Consider the following 24,292-nt stretch of genomic DNA (forward strand, 5'->3'; position numbering starts at 1 on the left):
GTTGATTATATAAATTGCTTTGATTATTGAATTAATTTAAATTCACATCAATTTACATTAGTTACATAGAGTAACTGTTAAGTAAAATCTTTAATGCAAAATCTTTTTAAGGCAGTCATACAACACAGTAAAAAGTCCTTCCATGAAATAGAGCTATAGGGTAAAAAACACTTATTTATCATAACTTTAAGAAAAGAAATGGTATATTTCTTGTATTTTCATAAAGATGTACTAAATTCATAGAATTTTTTTTTCATTATATAAATTTTGTATACCTTTAACTCCTCTGTAAATAAAAGAAAATCCTAGGCAACATAAATGCAATATAACAGGTGTACACTGTCATTTTTGGGAGGGACAGGGTTTGTGTAGCAACGAATTGTTCTTGGTGGAGGTAAGAGATAGGAATTAGAAAAAAAAGAAAATATTTTTTTTTGTACTTTTTCACTGTTTTTCATGAGGGAGCTATCTTGAATAAAGATTATCAGTAGTATTAGATGAGAGGAGGAGATTGGGAAAGAAAATATGCCACTCTTTTCTGATTTTTATTGTGAGCTGTTCAGGACCAATCCTTGATTGGGGGAAGTGCAAATTGTCTTTTATAATTTTGTGTTACCGTCACCTATTTGTGTGACGAAGTTCTTATCCGACTCTTATATTGTAAAACGTTTGGGATGCGTAAGAGTAAGTGCCACAGGCATTATAAAGCGCATAATTGCTCCATTTACCAACAAGTAGCTAAGACTCAAACTTTATCTGTGGTAGTTTTCATTTTTTTGTAGATGAAAATGGAGACACAGCTGGCATTAAAATTTCTGGTTATGACTGACCGGTACTTCGCTGTGAGTGCTTTTGAACCGAAGGAGTTGTGGCTCTGCCGGTAGCTATTGATGTTCTAGCTCCATGCTTAAAAGATTTATCTATGAAATGTTCAGCTATATAAAAGTTTCCTTTGGAAGATGTTTGGGATTTGCATCAAACTGTGTGAGCATTATGTCTGGTAATTACGATTGACAGGCTGCTAAGATTAGAGAAAACGCCCCGTGGCTCTTATTTCGGTTTTTTGTGCCTCTCTTTTACATTGCGCTCGACTCCAGCTTGTCAACAGCTTCTACAGCTATGTCTCCAATATTGCTCAGCAGCCAACTTTTCATTCCACTTTTGAAATTTTTCTAAAGTCTCTGCCCCCACCCCCTCCCAAGAAAATCTCACCAGTTTATGTTCTGCAGAACCTTTACCATAGTACTATTCTTTCTCAGTGGCGTTTAGCTTCGATGTTTGATGTAAACAGTTTGAATTTCTTTGTTTAAACCGTAGCTTTTCTTATGCTAGTCTCTCCTCGCTATTAATATTAGTTAGTATTACTTTTGGATTTGTGTAACGTTTAGATTATGTGTAATTAGCTTTCGTTTTACTTCCAAATTCTTGAGAACCTTGAATCTTTCTTGCTTAGGTAGCCGGAAATATTAGATTTTTGACGTATCTTGTATGTCTAAAATAAGATTTTTTGGTGAAACTAATACTAACCAGGAATAAAGAGAGAGAACGAGAAACCATGTTTGTCCTTGAAAAATTTATGCCAGATCGTATATTTTTTTTTCTATTTACCGCGACTAAGAAGTTTTGAAGTTGGTATGAACTACTTTTTTAAGTGTCCTTTTGTTCCTTGCTGACTTCAGTACCGTTGGGGAGTATCTGGCAATCTTTTGTTGGGCCTGACCGATATGGATTTTTGGGGTCCGATAGCGATATATTGCTATCGTACCGGTACGATACCGATATAATTTGTTGATAAATTTCCTTCCAGGAAAAAACCCTGCCTAAAGTTTAAACCCTTTGCTCTCTGCTCATATTCATATTCACATGTTTCTCCCTGGTCTATTACTCACCTAAGAGCAGCCTCAATACTTCAATGTGGATTCCACTGCTGAAATGCAGGAGCCAGATTGTGAATAAGTCAATGGTTGCGCTGAAAAATATTGAAAAAAAAAGTCAAGACTTTTCTTTTTTTCTTGATCAAGCGTAGTATAAAAAAAAATCTTACGAGTAGTTTAGTTTACTAAATCTGTTGAGTGAAAAAAAAACTACCTCAAAGGATAGAAGAATATATAAATAATTGATTATTAATTAATTAAATTAATATAAAGATCTGCTTTTGACATTTTTTTTATTTCAGACGCTACACTCTAGCGTTGGCTGTAGTAAAGAGCCTTAAGACCTCAATGTAGTATTTATTGTGTATTTTTTCTTCTCAGAACTACTTCTTATGGAAGGTTTAGTCTTAGAAACTTCGGCGGGGCTCATTCGATCGAAAGTTGAAGGTTCCAGTGCCCTTTTTAAGAGTCAAAAGTGGTTGGGGGGCAACCAGCCCCGCTTCCACGCCCCTTTTAGTTGCTGTCCTCCCAAAAACCTCCGATCAAATTTTAAGATAGCCAGTTTGTTCACTATAGTCTAAAGATCAAACAACTATGCATTTGGGGATGACGCGCCTCCACTGTCCCTAGGATAAGCGCAGTTATTAAAGTTGCCATTATTTACATATAGGTTTTTTCATTGGAAAAGGGAGGCTTGCGTCTCCAAAAAGGCTTAAGCTATTAAGGTAAAGCTCTTAAGAAATGTTGTGGGGGATGTTGAACAAAATGAAAACAAACTGTGTGGATTGTGGATGCTGGTATCTGCACTACATCAGGAACACCTGAGGGTATTAAGTTGAAACTTTCAAGTCATTGGTAGGTAGGGTCTATTCAGGTCTTTCAGGTATGGAGGGGGATCTTAAAGGTGTCAGGGAGCAACAAGATCCCCTCATCACTTTTAGATGTCCCCCTCTCGACACTTATTAAAGTTTTGAGATAACCATTTTGTCCAAAGCTGTCAGGATGTCCACTGTTTACGTATAGGATTTATTATTGGGGAAGGGGAAATGTTAAATCCTTGGTGTATTATCCTAAAAGGCTAAGAGTATTACGCTGAAACTTAAGGGAATGTTGAGGGGGACATTGAATGAATCAATCACTAAATACATCCATGTTATCAAAAAGATGTATCTGCAATATCTTAGGAATGGCTAAGGGTATAAGCTTGAAACCTTTAGGGCTACTACTACTGCAACTGCAGCTAAGTCTACCTGCGACTGCTAATACAGCTACTTACGACTGCAGCTACCTCCAACTATGACTACTTGTGATTGCAACTGTTTGTGATTGTGACTACTCGTGACTCTGACTACTTGCGACTTGAGATTGCGACTGACTACTTGACACTGCGGGTTTAACTACTTACGAGTGTTGCCAAGTGTGACTTTGACTCGGACTACTTGTGCCTGAGACTATTTAGAACTGCAACTAAGACTGATTGTGATTGTGACTGTGACCACTTGCGACTCTGATCACGTGTGACTGAGGCTATTTGCAGCTACGACTGCTTTTGACTGTGACTGGGGCTACGACCATATGTGGCTGCGCCTGTGACTATTTGTGACTGGGACTCTGTCTACGTGCGACTGTGACCACTTGTGACTGCGACTACTCGTGACTTGAACTGCAACTACGACTAATTGCCACTGCGACTACTTCTGTGTCTACAGCTACTTTGGACTGCGAATAAGAATGATTGTGACTGTGACCATTGGCAACTGCAACCATTTATGACTACAATTACTTGCGACCACTACTACTGCTGTGACTATTGCGACCGTATCTGCTACTGCTGCTACAAGTACCACTACTACTATTTCTGAACTATATCAAAAGAGTTTAAGTGCATCCATGTTGTCAAAAGGGTTCATCTCTAACGTCCAAGGATCGACTAGAATTATTAAGTCGAAAATTTTTGGAAAAATTCAAGGGGATGTTGAACTAAATCAAAAGACACTAGGTGCATCCAGTTTGTCAAAATGGCGTACTTGGCCGTGTCTATATTGATCTCAGGGGCAGCTATGGGCACCAAGTTGAAACTTCCAGAGAATGTTGGTGGGGATATTGAGCTTTAAAAAACCATGTCAATTCTGGTTGTAAAGACACTAGGTACATCCATGTTGTCAAAAGGCTGTATCTATATTCATCCTTAGAACAGTTTTGGATATTAAGGTGAAACTTTTATGGAGTGCTTCTACTTGTGACTTCAACTGCAATTCCTCGCAATGGCCACCACGACTACTTATCACTTCGACTACCTCTGATTGTGTCTGCGATCACTTTAGTCTGTGAATGCGACTACTTGCGACTGTGACTGTGACTATTTGCGACTACTCCTTGTACTATTCCGATTCCGACTACGACTACGACTGCAAATACTACTACTATTAACACTACTGCTACAACTACTATACTGAATTAAATCAAAAGAGTTTAAGTGCATCTACGTTGTTAAAAGGGTTTATCTGCAGTATCTCAGGACTGGTTGAGATTATTAAGTTGAAAATTTAACGAATATTGACAGCGATGCTTAACTAAATTAAACGTGTGAAACGAAGAAGAAAAAATGAAAAATAAAATCAAATGGCCGAAAAACGAGGGTAGTTTTCAGCCAGTGGAGCAGTATGAAGTGAAAATAAGGAGATATTTTCACAATGACCTCCGTTGAATCGCCTTCACGACTCCGCCGTTTTCACGGAGCCGCCTTCTGACAGCTCCGCTGCCAGTCGTCAGAAGACGACTTGGCGGAGATCCTTGTCGAAATATCTGCTTATTTTCACTTAATATTCTTTTACTGGCTGACAACTACCCTCTTTTTTTCGGCTATCTGATTTTATTTTTCAGTTATTATTTTTTTCCTCTTTTTTAATACGTCTTGTATAGTCAGTATGGTCTTAGAATATGCTTATGTATTAACTAAATCAAAAGAGACTAGATGCATAGGGGTTGTCAAAGTGGTGTACGTATCTGCATTGATCTCAGTAGCACCTACAGGTATTGAGTTGAAACTTTCAGGGAATCTTAAGGGAAATGCTGAACTTAAAGCCACCATGTGCATTCTGGTTGTCAAAAGGGCTCATCTGCAATATCATAGGAACGGCTAAGATTGTTAAGTTGAAACTTTCATGAAATGTCGATTGGGATGTTGAACTAAATAAAAAAATAACACAACTTGCATCCAGGTTGTCAAAATGGAATATCAGTAATATCTCAGGAACAATTAAAGGTATTAAGGCGGAGTTTTCAGAGAATATCGTGGGGCATATTGAGCTTAACCTAAAGACACTCTGTGCATAACTGTTGTCAAAAGAGCTTATCTGCAATATCTCACGAACGGCTAATTAAAAGATACTAAGTTGATCTACGATGTCAAAATGATGTGTGCAATATCTCAGGAATGGCAAGGATATTAATTCTAAGTTTTTTTGGGATTCTGAGGTGGAGGATGAAATGATCATGATTTTTTTTGCATCTAGGCCGTCAAAATGGCGTATGTGAAAATTTCTGGAAAACGACCTGGGTGTTGAATTTGACTTTTCTGACAATGTTGGGAGGGATGTTGAATTATAATTGAAAGACGTTTTGTGTATCCAGGTTGTCAGAATTTGATCTTTTCCACACATCATTAAGCAAAAGTTTACGTCAAAGTCACAAATAAAAGTATTTGGAGACTCAGGAAAAAAGAGCTGTATTACAGTTTTTGCGCATAAAGAAATACTACATTTCCTTTTATTATCTAGAAAATCCTGTTGAACCAAACTGTTAATTCAAGAACAACTCCAAACCTTGATTTCAGGTTGAACGAAATTTACGCAATAATTGTATTCAACACAACCAAATACAAAGTTCAGATCACCTGATGCAACTAAAAAATTTAAATGAGAATCTAATATTTTGATTCTTAAATCCTGAAAAAACTCCCGAGAAATACTCTGAATATTAACAAGTAATAAAACAAGTAATAAAACTTCCGCAATAAAAAACGAACACAAATAAATTAAAAAAATCTTTTAAATGAAGTTTTTCAAAGAAAAGTTATGAGTTGTGTTAAAAACTCACCAAAAAACTGAAAATGACCAGAAACTGTCACCAAAGAGTAACTTTAAGCCAAAAAATTAACCCAAGAAATTAAAATGAATAACCACATCAAAGGTAAAAGACAAGAGATTTTGATATAAATGAATTAATAAATCATAAAAAGAGTGATATAAATGAATAAATAAATCACAAAAAGAGTGAAAATCAAAATTAATACTCAAGTTAAACTTAAAACGAACAGAAATAAATTTAAACAGGTGCCGGGATGCTACTCCCCTCCCTCCTAATTGTAAACCTTCTGAAGTTTATTGTATCATATGCGCTTTACAGGAAAAAATAAGTATTTTAAACCTTCTTATGATTATAAGATTCAAAAATAAAATCATTGTTTGTTAATATCATACTAATATCATTGTATGTTTAATATTCAGCTTATTTTCAATAGTTCTTTCAGTCATCTAGGTTGATATAGTTATTTTATTTTTTATTTTCCGTCTATGTTTTTAAAAATTAAAGTATATTGTTTAATTTAAGTTTGGCTTTCAATAAAATGCAAATGACAGAATAGACTTTAAAAGGTTTACGGTTAGAGGGGAGAGGGGGCAGTATCCAAGCATTTGTTTCCAGTAATTTCTAAGTAAGTTCGTTTTTAATTAAAGTTATTGTAGGACTTCATTTCTGTTCGTCTTAAGGTTCAATTTGACTCTTTACCTTTCTTAGAAAAATTTTTTTTTACGGAAAGTTTTTAAATTAATTACGATCAAAGTACATACGTTTTCATTCTTGAGGAATTTTAAACTTTTTTTTCAAGACAACAATATTTCTTCAGCTACAAAAAAATGAAATAAAAGCAAATCAATGTTCATCCACCGATGCAACTGGAAGGAAATTGTACGTCTGTCTAACTTTTTTACGTTTAATTTTGTCATTTAAGGATAATGAACTCTGGGAACGAAACAGAATGCTTACAAGTGGTGTTGTGACGAAGATAGATGTTGATGAAGATTTTGCTGAAGAAAATGAAGCCCGTGTTCATTTGTTGGTACACAACATAGTTCCACCGTTTCTTGATGGAAGAATTGTCTTCACTAAGCAGCCAGAACCCGTTATCCCAGTAAAAGTAAGTACTATAAACTTCCATAATAATATTTTATTTTTTTGTATCTCACTTGGATTTACAGGAATTAGGGACTTCTTTTTGGCAGGTCTGGGCCCTAATGCGCAAGACCCTATTATAAGGAGTATAGACTTCCCAGGCTAAGGATTATAGTTCTTAAAATTCAGTAAAAATTTTTCCAAAAACTATTAAAGAAATCTTCATGTAAAAAAAGAAGCCCTGAAATCTGAAAATAAAAGAAAAATGAGGTTGTACTTTTACCCGTAATTGAAATCAGACCCTAGAGCTAAGACATAATAACCTTCGGTTATGTAGCCTAGGTGAAGAGTTTTAATTTGATGTATCTTCTAGACTCACTTTGATAATTTGAAAAATATTTCCCGAACTACATATTAAGGGTGCTATGAACCCAGATGAATTTTATTCTCTACATACTTTTATCCAAAATATTATTAGGCAAAAGTTAAAGGTCCAATAACAAAAAAAAACTAATTTAACAAAGAAGCTAATTTTCATTTAAATTCATTTGAAATATTTAAGGGGTTGATTGATGAAAATGAAGCACGAATAAATGTGGTTAGGAAATAGGTGAAAGTGGGAATCGCAACAGCTAAAGAAAAATGCATTGAGCAAACGACAGCGAGAACCACAATGAATTGTAGAAGAAATTTTGAACAATAATCTGTGAATGAAAGCTGAAAAAGACGTATTTGTTATCTATAACGCCTTAAGAAGTTAAATGAGATTATATAAGAATCTAAGCTTCTAAAGCACAAGGTGTGGAAAAAAACTTTCTAAGGTAAAGATGAACAAAATGGACAATTAAATCTACGGTTGGAAAATAAGGAACAGCGATAATGGCCACAAAAATGATCTAAATAGGTCAGAACCTTAAGAAAAAATTCATATTTTTCACAGGGTGGCTGTACCTATGGCGAACCTATGGTGAAGTAACGACATCAAGAGGAAGCTCAAATTGTCTGTGATTAGAAGACAAGTGACCTTGAGAATCCATATATAGAAGCCTGCCAAGTGCTGGGGGCCGGTGGCGAAGCCGCCGACTTCCCGGTACTAAATATATATATATATATATATATATATATATATATATATATATATATATATGAATATGAATATATATATGTATTGAATAGTTTGTATAACGTATATGTATTTATACAAATGAGTTAGACAGATAATTTATAGAAAAAGAAGAAAGAAAAGGGATGTAGGAAGAACGAAAGAGAAAAGATAGAATACACTCGTGGAAAATAAAACCGAAGCAACTTTCAACGCGGGTAAGAGGGAGGTGGCATGACAGAAAGGAATTAAAATTCGTTTGTCGATGATTTTAATTGCAAAAAGGTATAACAAAGTTAATGACAAGTTAAATGACTAGAGATAATAGGAATGGTAAGTCTAGGGTTGACTGACTGTAAAGGCTTGGGAAAATGGACGCTGTATGAATATTAGTAGATGTGGCTTCGCAAAACGGAGGCGAATGCTATATGTTCTGTTTTTGTGTGTAGTAAGGCATACAGCCTTAAAGAAGATAGAATTATGAACTTAACTTTCTTTGTATATAGTTAAAAAAAAAAGAGTGCCCCTGAATAAACTCGAATCTATTTCTATTATTTTTTGGGAAATGAGTTGCCCTATCGAAAAGTGGATTTAAACAACAGCATGACGAAGGAATGCTATACGCGGAGAGAGTGTAGTCTAGGGCACTTGAATATTATGGAAAGTTATAGCGAAAAAAGCTATAAATTGGCTTGTATAGACATATTTAAAACATATATGTCCTTCTTGAGATCTTCATTAATAGGAACACCGAGGATTTCAAACACAAATTTTGTCCCATAACCTAAAAAGTGTAAGAACAAATTAAAAAAATTACCATAATAAAAATAGTTCTTGACTTCTATTTAGGAGACCTAAAATTCAAACATTTTTTCATAATTAACCTAATATGGCTTGTCCCACAGGTATATTCAACTACAATGAATAATTTCAGAGACAATATATTACTACAAAATATTTACAAAATATTTTACAGAGTAAAACATTTTACTACGGCAGTGAAAAAAAAAGGTTTGAAATCTGGATATTTTGAGTTGACTTCCGAGGGGGAGATCCTTTTTGCCGCATTAAGTAAACACGAGAATCATTCAGAAAAAAAACAGTAAAAAAAGAAAATCCTCCCCCCCCGAAAAAGCTACAAATTTATGCCAACATATTTAGGTTCAGATATTTCATCCCTCTCAGTTATTTCAAAAGACTTGACATTGTGTTGTCAGTCAATTTTCTAAAAAGACACACAAGGAAAAGAAAACTCTTGTAAAAAAAGGACCTTGACAATCCATGGTTTCTTCCTAAAGCGCTATATTTTCTGTCTCCGAGTCAAGAATCTTTCAAATAAGATAGCTTGTAAGTAGCTTTCTAGGCTCTAAATCATTTTCGAATAGATAAGTATACATATAAAAAAAAGTATCGCTCCCTTAAGGCCCCAATTTTACTGATGATAACTTTATTCTGTGTAATATAAAAGATTCCATCTTTTTCAAGGTTATAAGTTTCACAAAGAACTCCTTATGTGACCAGATATTATAGAAAAAGCACTGCAATGTACGAGCTGGTAAATCAGCTATGGTCAGAACCTATTTTAACAATAGGCTAAAAACCCTGATTGAAATCAGATTTCATCAATTACGTTCAGCTTGTCTGTCAGAACCGCCCATAGGGACAGTGGCGTAGTGGGCTAAAATTTCTGTACCAGTAAGCATCTGAATATAATATTTTCAAACAGTTCGTGGTAACGAAAAGGAGCGACCCGGCTCAGTAGTAACCAAAACTCTAAAAAATTGAACTTTGATATCAATAGCTACATCAAAAGAATCGCATTTTAATGCTGATTTTAAATATATAAGTTTCATCAAGTTTAGTCTTACCCATCAAAAGTTACGAGCCTGAGAAAATTTGCCTCATTTAAGAAAATGGGGGGAAACACCCCCTAAAAGTCATAGAATCTTAACGAAAATCACACCATCAGATTCAGCGTATCAGAGAACCCTACTGTAGAAGTTTCAAGCTCCTATCTACAAAAATGTGGAATTTTGTATTTTTTGCCAGAAGACAAATCACGGGTGCGTGTTTATTTGTTTGTTTGTTTTTTTTTCTTTTTCCCAGGGGTCATCGTATCGACCAAGTGGTCCTAGAATGTCGCGAGAGGGCTCATTCTAACGGAAATGAAAAGTTCTAGTGCCCTTTTTAAGTGACCAAAAAATTGGAGGGCATCTAGGCCCCCTCCCACGCTCTTTTTTTCCCAAAGTCAACGGATCAAAATTTTGAGATAGCCATTTTGTTCAGCATAGTCGAAAACCGTAATAACTATGTATTTGGGGATGATTTACTCCCCCACAATCTCTGGGGGTGGGGCTGCAAGTTACAAACTTTGACCAGTGTTTACATATAGTAATGGTTATTGGGAAGTGTACAGACGTTTTCAGGGGGACTTTATTTTGTTTAGGGGGGTGGGGCTGAGGGGAGGGGGCTATGTTGGAGGATCTTTCCTAGGAGGAATATGTCATGGGGGAAGAAAAATTCAAGGAAAAGGGCGCATGATTTTCTAGCATTACTATAAGAAAACAATGAAAAATAAACATGAAAACGTTTTTTCAAATGAAAGGAAGGAGTAGCATTGAAACTTAAAACGAACAGAGATTATTACGCATATGAGGGGTTCTAAAAATACTTTAGCATAAAGAGCGAGGTATTTAGGAGGAGATAAATACCTCGCTCTTTTTGCTAAAGTATTTTTAGTAATTTCAACTATTTATTCTACGGCCTTACTGATTCAGGGGTCATTCTTAAACAATTGGGACACAAGTTAAGATTTAGTGTAAAGAGCGAGGTATTAACGAGGATACAAACCCCCTTGTGTACATAATAAAAATATAAGATTATGAAAGTTTGTTACGTAAGTTGCTAATTTATAAGTTACGTATATTTTTTACTAATAAAAACGTTCGTTAAAAATTAAAAGTTCTAGTTGCCTTTTTAAGCAACCGAAAAATTGGAGGGCAACTAGGCCTCATTCTCCACCCCTTATTTCTTAAAATCGTCTGATCAAAATTAAGAGAAAGCCATTTAGCCAAAAAAAAATTAATATACAAATTTCATTTTAATAATTTATGTGCGGAGAGCCAAAACCAAATATGCAGTAATTCAAAAACGTTCAGAAATTAAATAAAAAAAAACTAATTTTTTTAGCTGAAAGTAAGGAGTGACATTAAAACTTAAAACGAACAGAAATTACTCCGTATATAAAATAGGTTGTCCCCTCCGCAATCCCTCGCTCTTTACGCTAAAGTTTGACTCTTTGCCACAATTCTACTTTTTAAAACAATTAAAAGCTTTATCGTAAAGAGCGAGGGATTGCGGAGGGGACAACCTATTTTATATACGGAGTAATTTCTGTTCGATTTAAGTTTTAATGTCGCTCCTTACTTTCAGCTAAAAAAATTAGTTTTTTTATTTAATTATAGTACAAGGAGAAACATTTGATTGCCACAAGGTATTGAATGCATATAATATGAATTTAGCGTTTAATATACTATAAGGAGGCTAAAGGTTTAATTCGAATTGAATAAATAAAATTGAAAAAATTAAATTCATTTTATAATAAATAAAATTGAATAAATAAAATTTGAATAGCGTTATATGTAATTTTCATTTCAATGCTTTAATAACTGGACAAGATAATATTTTTGATATAATTCGCTTTCCGTGAAGTGCCAATGACGCAGTAGGCTTTATATTTTTAAAGTTAGGAAAGGAGGCAGTAGCTAAATTCATGTTTGTAGTGGAACTAAATTTGTCGCGAACGGTCTTGGGAAGAAATAAGGTGAAACTAAATATTTGATATATAATAATATCAACTGCTGAAAAGCCCATCAGTTCAAAATTTCATTTTACTGTAATTTCATTTTTTATTTTCAATGTTGTAATAAGTATGTAAGAAAGTATTTGTAATAAAGTGCCATTTTCACTTAAGTGCCAATGACGCAGTAGGTTTTAGACTTTTACGGTTAGGGAAGGAGGCATTATCCATACTCTTTTTTGAATTGATTTTTGCTCGTTTCAATCTTGATTCGCGTGTTTAATTAAAGCCTTTTTCGTTTTAAGGTTTATTTATTGATTTATATTAGTACATGTTGTATGTTTATTTGCTATGATTGTCTATTTAGTTTCTGTTCGTTTTGGGTTTCATTTATGCTGCAATAGTAAAATATTTGTGTTCGTTTAAGCTTGATTTGCATATTCAGTGTGAGCTGTACTCATTATAAGATTTATTTATTCATTTAAATTAATACAGCAAAAGACTAAAAACAAAAGCAATACGAAACTGGAAGAATGGAACAACAAGAAAAATGCAAGAAGAGATAAGAAAATTAGAAACAACATTTAAAAAAAGTAAAACTAAAGCAATCGAACCCCCCCCCCCACACACAAAAAAGGAAACCAAATGTGTTTAAGCTACTCCAACGAAATTCAAGGTAATAAAAGTCCAGCCTAATAGAGGTTAGATTTTTAGCTGATTTTAGTTTTAATGACGAACAATTCTGGATTTTCGCCTTCTCTTCTTCACACTAATCACGATTCCTTTTTTATTATTGTTAGACGTTTCTGTTCTTTTCTGGTTTTTATCGGCATTGAACATGCCTCGTTTGATGCGTATTTTTTATTAAAAAGTATTACCGTTCTTTTATTTTATCTTTGCTTGTCCTTTTTCGGTGGCCGGCGTTAACCCCCCTGCAGAAAATACCTCCCGCGGAAAGTACCCCCAGAAAATAGCTCTCCATTGATCCCCTGGAAAATTCCCCCCTCCTACCGCAAAGGACTAGAACCGTGATCCATTGAGCACACTCTGAAGTTTCTGCGACCTTGATTTGTAGGTTTAGATGAGGAAGGGACAATCCTCTTCCTCTATGGAATAAATTCTGCTTATTTTGGGGTTTAGTGTTATTCTTTACTTTCATAAAAATAGCGTAGACCAGAAATATTCCCGGAAATAGTAAGGGAGTAGATATCAGTTTCGCACTTTTGATGCGTTTTTAAAGTGTTTTTTTGCCCCCCTCCCCCCTAAGAAACCTTTGCTGGAAAACACCCTTTTGCTGCCTTTTTGCTGGGAAGCTTTTCCACTGACAAGGGCATTACCGGTATGATTTAAAAGCAATCAGAAATTAAAGTCTTTTTCAAATGAAAATGCGCTAAGAAAATTTTTTCACCCAGATCATCTGCAAGAAATTTTATGGGTGTGATTTTCAGCTAGAATGGAATTGTCTTGAGAAGCCTTTCCCCTTGGAAAGGGGAAGGGCGTTTTTACATGAAAGCAACTTTCCACGGTGAATTTTTTCCATGGCTGAAGGAATTTTTCACGTAGGGGGAGCCGGATTTCTCGGTGTTATTAAAAGGTATCAAAAATGAATTATAAAAAGGTTTCTTCAACTGAAAGTAAGGAGCAACACCAAAACCTAAACGGACAGAAATAACTATTTATATAAATTGGGTTCCCCCCTCCTCAAGACCTGGCTCTTTGCGCTAAAGTTCTGACTTTTTGTCCCAATTCCTTAAGAAAGACTCCTGAAACACAATGGCCGTTTAATAAGAAGAATGAGCTTTTTTTTTCAATTTGCAATCACCTGTTATGAAAGAGTGTCGGTGGATGGAGAGTGGGAAAAGAGGATGGTGCCTGAAACTACTTTGAGGGAGCCAGATTTTCTGGCATGATCTGATTAACAAACAGAAATTAAAATAAAAAAAGAATATTTTTTTCAACTTAGAATACAGAACAACATTGAAAAAGTAGCCTGTCATTAAAGTAACGTCTCTATTGCTTTGACAAAGCTTTTTATTCTAATGAAACGGCCCTAATGTTTATGGAGTCTTTATCAAGCAATTGGGAAAAAAGTCAAACTTTAGCGTAAAGAGAGAGGGGTTTAAGAGGGGGAAGCCCCCTCATAGGTTGACAAATTTCGTTTATTTTAAGTTTTAATGTATGTCCTTACTTTTAGAATAAAAACTTTTTTTTTCTATTTAATTTCATAAAAGGGTTACTCTATTCAAATAAACGACACATCATTAACACAGGATTCTGATTAACGGACAATTCCTCTGAGCATGGTCTGTTTTGGTGGGCGTTTTCAGGCTGAAAAATCTCTTCCTAGCTAATTTATCTAGTATGGGTTTCCTCCCTGTAGTAGCATAATATTTGTAGGCATGGATATATAATGAGCAGAAGGTAATAGGCTTGAGACTGTCTGTGCAGGATTTCGACTCTTGTTGATAGAAGAGCATCGCCAAGTGCTGAAACACTTGTTTTGACAATGAATAGGCCCAGCATTGCACAAAGCCTCCCTTCATACTGGAGGCCCCAGAGACTTCTTGCTGTCCGGTTCTAAGCCGACTCAAGCGCTTCAGCATAGACTTGAGAAGATTTCTTGATCCCCGTCCTGCATCGGTATCCGGGACCATTGCTTTTCCTGAGGCCAAAATAATTTCAATGATTTAAAGAACATGAAAATTGGAATTTGGAATGTTCTGACGTTGAAAAATAACTACGTATCGACATTTTGACGGACGAATTGAGACGATTCAAACTGGACTTATTAGGAGTTTCAGAAACCCATGTCCCAGGGATAGGAAGCATGACATTAGGTGATATAGAATTTGTTTACACAGGCAGGAAGGGTAAGGTACAAAGACAGGTATTAGGGCTCATGATGAATAAGGAAGCTATTAAGTCTTGTTTAGGCTGGGAAGGTATTAATAATGTAAATACTAATCACTCATTTTATGACTGAAAACTTCAGGATATCAGCTATAGTCGTATAACTGTAGAGCCGTAGAGCCTGTAGAGCCGACTGACGGAAATACCAGTGACTCAGAAGCAAATAGACAGGATCCCAGATAGAAATATGTTTTTTTTTTATTAGATTTTAACGCCCAGGTCGGCAGAAATAGGGATATAGGCTATCCTAGCCTAAGTAAATTTGATGTTGGAAAAGAAAACAGCAGTGGCTACAGACTGTTGTAATTTTGTAGGTATAATAATCTAGTTATAACCAATTCGGTGTTTGGTTATAAAATTGCCCATCAGTTAACATACTATTCACGTGATGGTAATACAGCAAACTTTATCGATTAAATTATTGTAAACCGAGGATTGACAGGATTAATACAAGATACTGGAGTATTTAGGAGTGCTGTTATTGATATTAAAAGTAAAGATCACCATCTGGTAGTGTCTTGGATTAATTTAAATTTGAAATTTCAGAAGAGTTTTTACCTCCCAGGAAGTTACAATGTTAGTAGACTCCAGGATGAGAATTTTAGAGAAACGTTGAGAACAGTTGAATGCTAAACTGGAGGGTTTAAAATTTGACAAAAGATGGATGGAATTATTTTAGGAAAACAATTTGTGAAGTTGCTAATGGTGTCTTAGGGAAGAAAGTGGGGACCGCAGCTAGGAATGTTAGTGAAAAGGCTTTATGTTTTATAGTGAGAAGGGGCTTGTACAAGAATTATCTGAGTGATAGATGATAGGACAACAAAAGGAATGTAACGAAAGTGGAGGAAGCATCAAAATATGAAGTAAGGAGGTGTGAAGTGGATACCATGAATAAAATTACTGAGGATCTGGAAGAACAGCTATATGACATATTAGTAAAATTGTTTACTGGCGTGTTAATAAATTGAGAAAGGCTAGTCAATCTGGACCTGTCCCAGTTAAAGGTGAGAACGGCGCCACAATTAGTGATAAGGAAAGAGTTAAAGAGAGATGGGCGGAACATTTTTAGAATGTGCTAAACCGAGATAGAGTTGCAGGAATAGGTATAGAAGAAAATGAAAAAGTTTATGATACCTTAGATGCGAAGGAAGATTTTTTAGTAAGGAAGAATTAGCTACAGTACTAAAAGGATTAAAAAATAACAAGGACCCAAGTGCTGATAGTGTGGTAAATGTAATTCTTAAATATGAGGGCTCTGAGGTGAGAAATAAGTCACTGAAGATTATGAATATGATTTTAGAAAAAGGGGAAGTACCTAGTGATTTTAGGAAAATTTTAATTAAACTACTTTATGAAAAAGGTGATCATCGAAGCATTAGTCTGATCTCTTTAGGTGGCAAATTGCTCTGTAATAAGATACTTTTTGACTGAGAGATGCAGCAAACAAAGTTGTAAGAGAAGAACAGTGCGGTTTTAGAAAGTGTAGAGGATGCGTCGACCAAATTTTCACTCTTAGGTTAATAATTGAGAAGTGCTTGAGTTACCGAACACCTCTAGTCCTCAGTTTTATAGATTATGAACAGGCGTTCGATTCTGTTGATAGAAGGGATTTAGTAAAGGTTTTATCCTTGTATCGCTTCCCCCTTTATATGGATCATTTTGATGCATTTGTCTTAAGAAGCACAGGGAAGGCAATGGAAGACTATGCAATCAAATGGGGGGGGGGAATCTCCTGGAGTTAGATTATGCTGATGATTTAAGTACCCTAGATCTAAATATGGGCAAAATGAATGAACTTTTAGAGGTTTTGCGAGTTCAGGGTGCTAGAGTAGGTTTGAAACAAATATTAAGAAGACTAAGTCATTAAGGCTAGGAATAAGTGAAGATAATGCGGTGACGTTGAGTGACGAAAAGATTGATCAGATGGACAGCTTCACTTACCTTGGTAGCATTATCAGTAAAGACGGTGGGAGCAGTGAAGATGTTAAAAGTAGAATAGCCAATGCTCAGGTTTTTTCACAGTTAAAAAAAATTGTAAGAATAGGAAGATAATTCTCCAAACCAAGATTAGAATATTGGAAGCTACAGTAATGACAGTGGCCATATATGGCTCGGAAGCATGGGTGCTCCGAAAAGCGGATGAAGATTTGCTAGATTTTTTCCAGAGAGATTGCCTACGGATTGTTCTGGGTATCCGGCTGACTGATCGTATTTCAAACAGTAGGCTGTACAAAAAGTGTGGTTCAATCCCGATTTCTAGGGCAATAATAAGAGAAAGGTTGAGATGGATAAGGCACGTTCTGCGGATGAAGGATGGTAGATTGCCAAAGATTTTCCCTTTTGGCCAACCGTCTAGGGCTAAACGGAAAACAGGTCGTCTGTGGTTGGGCTGGGAGGATGTCATAAACAAAGATTTAAAGGAAATTGGAGCTTGGAGCTTTCCGGGAGTGTGTACAGAGGGGGGCTTTGAATAGATTGGGATGGAGGAGGATTGTGCGTAGCTGTATTGGCCTCAGGCGGTTTGGTGCTGTGGTGAGTTGTTCGTAGTAGTAGCATTGAATATTATAAATATTTTAATAGCAAATACTAAATTATTGAAAACATCCCTGCCGGCCCAGAAGTATTACGGTTTCTGCCTGTTTTTCATGTGGAGATGTTCCGGGGGCTATTTTGCACGTGTTTTGATTTCTTGGAAATAATTTTCACGGAATGGGGTATCTCTGGAGTGATCGTGAAACTGATTAGAGAATAAAGTCGTATTCAAATGAAAGAATGCTAAGGAAAATTTTCCGACTGAATCCTCCGCAGGGATTTTCACAGCGAGGGGGGATTCTCAGTGAGGATGGAACTGTCTGGAAGGAATTCGCCGGGGGAAGATTTACATTACATTTTATGGCATTTCATCGAAGGATATTTCTGGGAGGAAGAGGATTGCCCCTTCATATATGAAGGGAGTCTCCCTCCTTACCTTGCTCTTTACGCTAAAGTTTGATAGTTTTTCCCAATTTTTTAAGAGCACTTGCTGAAACACGGGGACTTTTTAATTAGAACAGGAAGCTTTTTTTAAAAGTACTAAGAGCTCTAGCGTAAAGAGTGATGTAAAGAGAAGAGGGCAACCCTTCACATAAGGAATAAATCTTCAAAAATTAGTTTGCAGATTTCGTTTTGACTTTTTGTGTATACGGTGAGCCAAATTCGAACCTTTATTAGTCCAGAAATTAAATGAAAAAAACAATTTTTTTAATTCAAAGTAAGGAGTAAAATCAAAACTTAAAACGAACAGAAATTGTTCCGTATATGAAAAGGGATTGTCCCCTCCTCAATGCCGCGCTTTTTACGCTAAAGTTTATATTGTTTTGTAAAGTAGAGTTGGGACAAAGAGTCAAACTTTAGTGTAAAGAGCGAGGTATTGAGGATGGAACAGCTCCTTTCATATACGAAATAAATTCTGTGTGTTTTTAGTGTCGTTCCTTACTTTTAGTTAAAAACTTGTTTGTTTTTTTTCATTTAATTCGAAAAAGCAAAGCCTATTGCCTATTGTTTATACACAACATTCGTTATTGGGAAGTAAACATACATTTTTCGGTAGGCGAATTTTCTCTGGTGGAATTTTCAGTGGTGGGATGTGGGGGATGCCCCTTTAAATGCTTTGCTGTTTATGCTAAAGTATGTCTTTGTATCCCAGTCCCTCACGAACAGAAAGTGAAACACAAGGTTAGTTAAATTAGAATAAGATGGCTGTTTGAACATTCTAAATGATGTTAGCGTGAAGAGCGAGGTATTGTGGAGAGGATGATCTCCCCCTATCGTAATAATTTCTGTTTGTTTAATTTTTTAATTTTTGATCCTTACTTTCAGTTGAAAAAAAAACTGCTTTTTTTGCTTAATCACGAAAAGGCACACACGTATAAAACATTGAAATGCCGCTGATTTTGAATAGCCAAAAATAGCCAGTAGTTTAATTTCCTTTATCCCAAGGCTTAACCCGTTTAATTTCATGTCTAGATTTTTATGGTAAGTGTTTATGTCATCGAAGCTGGTTTTTATATTATTCAATATTTGAAAAAAAATTGTGCCAAATACTCTTTAATTACAATTTTGTTTATTGAAATATCGGAAATATCGAAATCTTTATAACAAATGTAGAAAGTGAAAACATCGATATATTGTTTTATCAAATTATCGCCCAGCACAATTTAAAGCAAAACATCTCATAGTAAAACTTGTCTAATAACGGCCTTGAAGCAAAACAGTAGTTCGCTTTGGATGCATCATCTAATTGCCTATAAAAGTTTTGCCTCTGCATTGCCTTTGTCAACTTAGCGTTAATCAGCCATACAAGGGGGGAATGTGACGTAAATTATGCAAACAACGTACGCAATTTTTCTTGGGTTCTGACCATAACTGAAATAGTCATCACCCATTTAAAAAGAATTGTGGCAGCGGTGACAATGTCGTTCCATGAGCTTAGTTAATCAGACCTAACCACACACCGTCAGTATAAAAATATCACACAGAGCCATAGGGAACTTTTTCTAATGTCAAGGAAGAAAAAGCGGAAGTAGCTCGCAACAATCTAGGATAGAATAATAATATGTTGTAATTAATGCACATGTGAAAAGGTAAAGCGTTTTTTGGTGGTGAATATAAATTCGCTTTATTCTGAAAACATATTTATTCGGATTATTGCTTAGGTGTTTGTTCATCATTTTTTTTCTATTTACTTTTCTAAAACTATGTATCAACGCATAAGTTCAATTAATGATGTATTTTCAAATATAATATCAAGTTACGGGAAACCAAGATAGTGGTCTGCAGGGAATTTTCGGTTTCGGTTAAAATTATTTTCGGCTAAAGATTTTCGGTTTTCTTTTAGATGTGTGGGGAATGTCCATGTGAATACTAGAATTTAATCCTTTTTCTGTGCTGAAATGAGTGTAAATTAAATTTATTCTTTTTAGAACGAATATCATATTTTATTTTCGATACTCTTTTCAAGTTTTGACTCAGGTTTTTAAATGAAGTTATTTGTATTAACAACCAATAAGTGCACTTTCATTTAGTTTACTTTTTCTTTGTTTGATAACTTTACCATTCATTTTTTTTCTGACGATTGTTTCCATTGAAACGTTGTAAATATAATTTAATTCTGATTAAGTATGTTTTGGAAACACTATTTTTCATTCCTGGTAAAATAAGCAAATTGCTGGCCAACTGTCAAATTTATTGATTGTGCTATTTTTGTTTAGGACCCTACATCAGATATGGCTGTGGTTGCAAGGAAAGGGTCAGCTGTAGTTCGGGTCTATCGGGAGCAAAAAGAAAGAAGGAAAGCTCAGAAGAAGCATTGGGAATTAGCTGGAACGAAAATTGGAAACATTTTAGGTATGTAATCCTGCTTTTATGGTCTTCATTATTCCTTGAAAAGGGAGGTAACATGTTGAACTATGGAAAACAAGTTGACTTCTGGGACAAAATCTGATGTAAAAGTCTATGAACGTACAGATACTGTAAATTGGAAGCTAATATTTAGGATACAAGGATTAATCTGGGAAGAGTAATATAGTAAAAATACGCAAAGTTGAGGATGCAGCTGATGTAGTTAATGTATTTTCTTTAAAAAAAAGAGATAAGTTTTTCTAACATAGATAGATAAAATTTTCCACATTTGCTTTGAACACATTATCGCCATAGTTGCCAATAATACCCCAGAGAAGTAATTGAGCTGTTCAGAAACGAAATTGCTATGTCTCTCATTGCAAAAGGAATTAAGAAATAGGACATGCCACAGAAACCAGTATCCCTCAATTATCCAGTGTAAGCAACTTCCTCAAAATTGTAATGCATATTCCTTTTGTGTGATGTTTTTATGATCAGTTTCATAGTCGATCTATTTTTGAACTAATGTAGAAGAGAAACTGTTGTTCATATTAATTATTTTAGGTGTTAAGAAGGAAGAAGAGGAGGAAAGAGGGTTTGGTGAAGATGAGCAAAATTATAAGGAGAGCCAGCGATTCGCTGAACATATGAAAGGAGTTAGTGAAGCGACAAGTGAATTTGCTAAGAAGAGGACGATGAAGCAGCAGAGGCAGTATCTACCGGTTTTCGCCGTAAGGCAAGATTTATTGCAAGTTATTCGTGAGAATCAAGTAATTATAGTTGTTGGTGAAACCGGTAGTGGAAAAACGACTCAGTTGACTCAGTATCTGCATGAAGAAGGTTTGTTGTTGTTATTGAATCAGTGTTAGGCAAGGATTATAAGCAAGAATTTTGGGTAGGTTGACAGTAATATAAACCAATACTGGTTTTAACTAGTCACATTCTCTTGTTAAAGATAAATTTGACACCTCGTCAAACTTGTCTCGAAGCTTTGTATTTTGTAATCCTTGATTTGCTCTGAGTAATTACATTTTATATTTGCTGCTAAAAGGCTTTTGTAAGTTGAAAGTCTATTAGAGCAAACTTTATTTTATACCCTGGTTCCGGCTGTGGTCGATCTCTTCACACTGTGATCAGTTCCCACAATTTTTAAGTAAATTACTACAACATCGAAAAAAATTGGAATCAGGATTATGTATTAAAGGCAAGAATTTAATGTTTTGACGTTGACTGTTTGAAGATATAAATCTATTTATAAATATTGACCATGTTCTTTGGCAAGGCGACAATTCGGTTATATGTAAGGCTGATTACAAATTTAAAACTGTTGCAGTGTAAAGAGGTTCTCTTGTGGGGAAAATGTATAGATAGTTTGTTATTATTCTTTCTTCATTTTGTTCTGCGCCCTCTAGATGTTAAGGTAATTAAGCGAAGGTGGCTTACGCCAAATATTAGTGATAAGCTGATACAAAATATTAAAAACAAGAATTTAACGCTTTTACGGCTTGACAATATTTGTCACAGATTGAATAAATTAATTACTTTTTTTCAGTCTTGGCTAGGTTTTGTAGGTATGAGGTATGAGAAAGTTAAGACTCTTTAAATTTGGATTTTTAGTTTCTTGTCATTGAGGAGTTTTGATCGTCAACAGAATTCTTTGATAGGTCTTTTCTATTTCGATGAGGACAGTTATTGATCTTATACCCGAAATATTTACATAGATTTTATTCGTTTACATAATGTTTTATTAGATTAAAGTTTTTTGCACAATAAAAAAGAGCCAAAACTACTACAACAAACGATCCGCTTACGACATACACTGTGGCAAATATTTCTTTTCCAAAAGACCCACTTTATAGCTTCTTTCCTAGTCATTCCCTACAAAACGGAGAACGATTTTTTCGTCAGGTCAATTCTTGCAATTTTTGTTGTTGTAATTAAGACTTTCTATGTCCTAGCGCTGAAATTAAAATAGTGGCTCATTAGCACATACTATGGTATTGTAGAATCTCCTCTAAATATATGCATTTATATCACTAATTCAATTCTTTTATTATTATTACGTTCTAATACTTGATACATTTTAATTTCAAATCATTCACATTTTAATACTATGCTATTATCTTCTTGTGGTCTCTGGGATTAAAAAATTCTCGGTGTTATTGGGAAATTAAAAATCCCTCAACCATAAACAAATGATAGGGCCTGGAACTCGAACGAATTCTGTCTCAACGGATTGCAATACCATCTAGCATTCAATAGGAAATTCAAGTGGTAATTCTCAGCTGAAGATAATCCAGGGTAACAGATGTTGTAATATTAAGTCGTATCATAGCAGCAAGTGTCTTATCACTTGTGCCATATTGTATCATAAATTTAAGACATGTGCCATATAGTATTATAAATTTAGATTTTTCCATAAAGAGCTTACTGCAGTGATAGCTTCCTTCACCCCAAGGTATATATCTATTTGTTTTGACTTCTAACATTGATCTTTACTTATATTTGAATCAAACTTGTCTTTCGTTTATTAAAAAGTAAAAATGTACTAGAGTAATCTCAGATATTCTTGCTTTTATTTTTCCTCCTTGCTAGCTATTTAGCAAAACTTTTCAGTTTTTTTTTTGTGTTTGCATATTAGATCATAGTAATTCCAGCTCACTATATTTCCATTTAATTCATTATCTGAAAAACTCTATACAAGAAGCGTAATTTCTTTGCGGAGAAATTCCAAAGGATTTGTAGGAATATGCACTTAAACGTTGAAAAATCACAAAAATTAGCATGAAAATCATTTATAATCTAATAATTGGAAATTTAACTGTATATAGCTCCCACTTTAGCTTTTTTACAATGCAAAACTTCTTGTCATCTTTCATTAGTTAGAAAAATCTATTTTACAAAATAAACTTTACTTTTCTGGATATGCTTCCGTACATGGGTTGAAATATTTCAACATGAACGGATCTATGTGATGAAGTCTTTTTTTAAGAAATTGTGGTATTTTTCCAAAATATAATATACGGGAATGTAGAGTAATCTTTTTTTTATATAATAAACATAACAATGTTACACCATTTTTGTTCATGAAGAGGAAACATTAGATACAATTTATGATGCGTCCTTTATTGGGAAGACGTATCATTTCGTCGAGTAACATCATGGGCTCCAATAGGAGGCAGGGGGGATTGTCATGTCAGCTGTGCTGTTCTCTCAAGGTTGGAAACGAGCCCTTAGTAGTACCTGGACCGCAGATCATTCAAATTATTGTAGCTGTTAACTTCAATTAACTCCCTATGGCATTTAGAGTGAGACACTATCCAGTGATATGCACAGAACTTAACACTTGACTTTTTTAAAATTTCTTTGCTAATTTAAAATATATTATACTCATTCACTAAATTGAAAGTCGTGTCTGCGACTGTTAGATTGTAGAATTGTGCTTTTTATTTTTTATCTTTTTTATATTACGGTTTCTTTTTCTTTGAACAAAAAACGATATTATTATTTGGTTATTATTGTTTATTATTGTTGTGAGCAAAACCAATATTGTTTATTTTTATCTAAATTAGTCCATAGACCACAGCTCTTTCAAATTATAAAGGCTGTTGACTTTCAAAAATCCCAGTAAGTATGCTATGCTTATTTATTTAATTGAAAGCAGTGTGTGCGACAGTCAGATTGTAGAATTAGAAAATATAATTAGAAAATTAGAAAATAAACCCGTCTCAATTTTGTTTTATTTTGAATGTTTCGCAATTTGAAAAAAAATATTTATTCATAATTATTGACAATTATTCCTTGATCTTAAGCTTCAGAACTAGGCAATGGAACAAGGACAGAACTCCATAACGCTATATTTCTTTTTAGGAAGAAAAATGTTTTATTGCTTACTGTTCAGCTATTTGAAACTTCTAGGCACATTTTCTTCTGAATATGTTTTAAAGTAAAAAAGTTGATGATATATTGAACTAGAAAAAAATAGTATATCTGAACGAGAAACACGAAAAAAAAAACGAACAAAAACAATCAGACAATCTTTCTTCATTGTGTTCT

At 34.7% G+C, this 24,292-nt stretch overlaps 1 protein-coding gene across 1 annotated transcript in view; it reads left to right on the forward strand.

Annotated features, from left to right (window-relative positions):
* Positions 1-24,292, forward strand: part of LOC136034653 (pre-mRNA-splicing factor ATP-dependent RNA helicase PRP16-like) — a 126,379-nt gene that overhangs the window by 30,987 nt on the left and 71,100 nt on the right. Inside the window, exons 7-9 of the mRNA XM_065715965.1 lie at positions 6,886-7,071; positions 20,107-20,242; positions 20,801-21,076. Of these exons, the coding sequence (XP_065572037.1) occupies positions 6,886-7,071; positions 20,107-20,242; positions 20,801-21,076 (598 nt within the window). The remainder of the gene's footprint in view (positions 1-6,885; positions 7,072-20,106; positions 20,243-20,800; positions 21,077-24,292) is intronic.

The sequence above is a fragment of the Artemia franciscana genome, chromosome 13 (genome assembly GCF_032884065.1).
Source record: "Artemia franciscana chromosome 13, ASM3288406v1, whole genome shotgun sequence".
NCBI lineage: Eukaryota > Metazoa > Arthropoda > Branchiopoda > Anostraca > Artemiidae > Artemia > Artemia franciscana.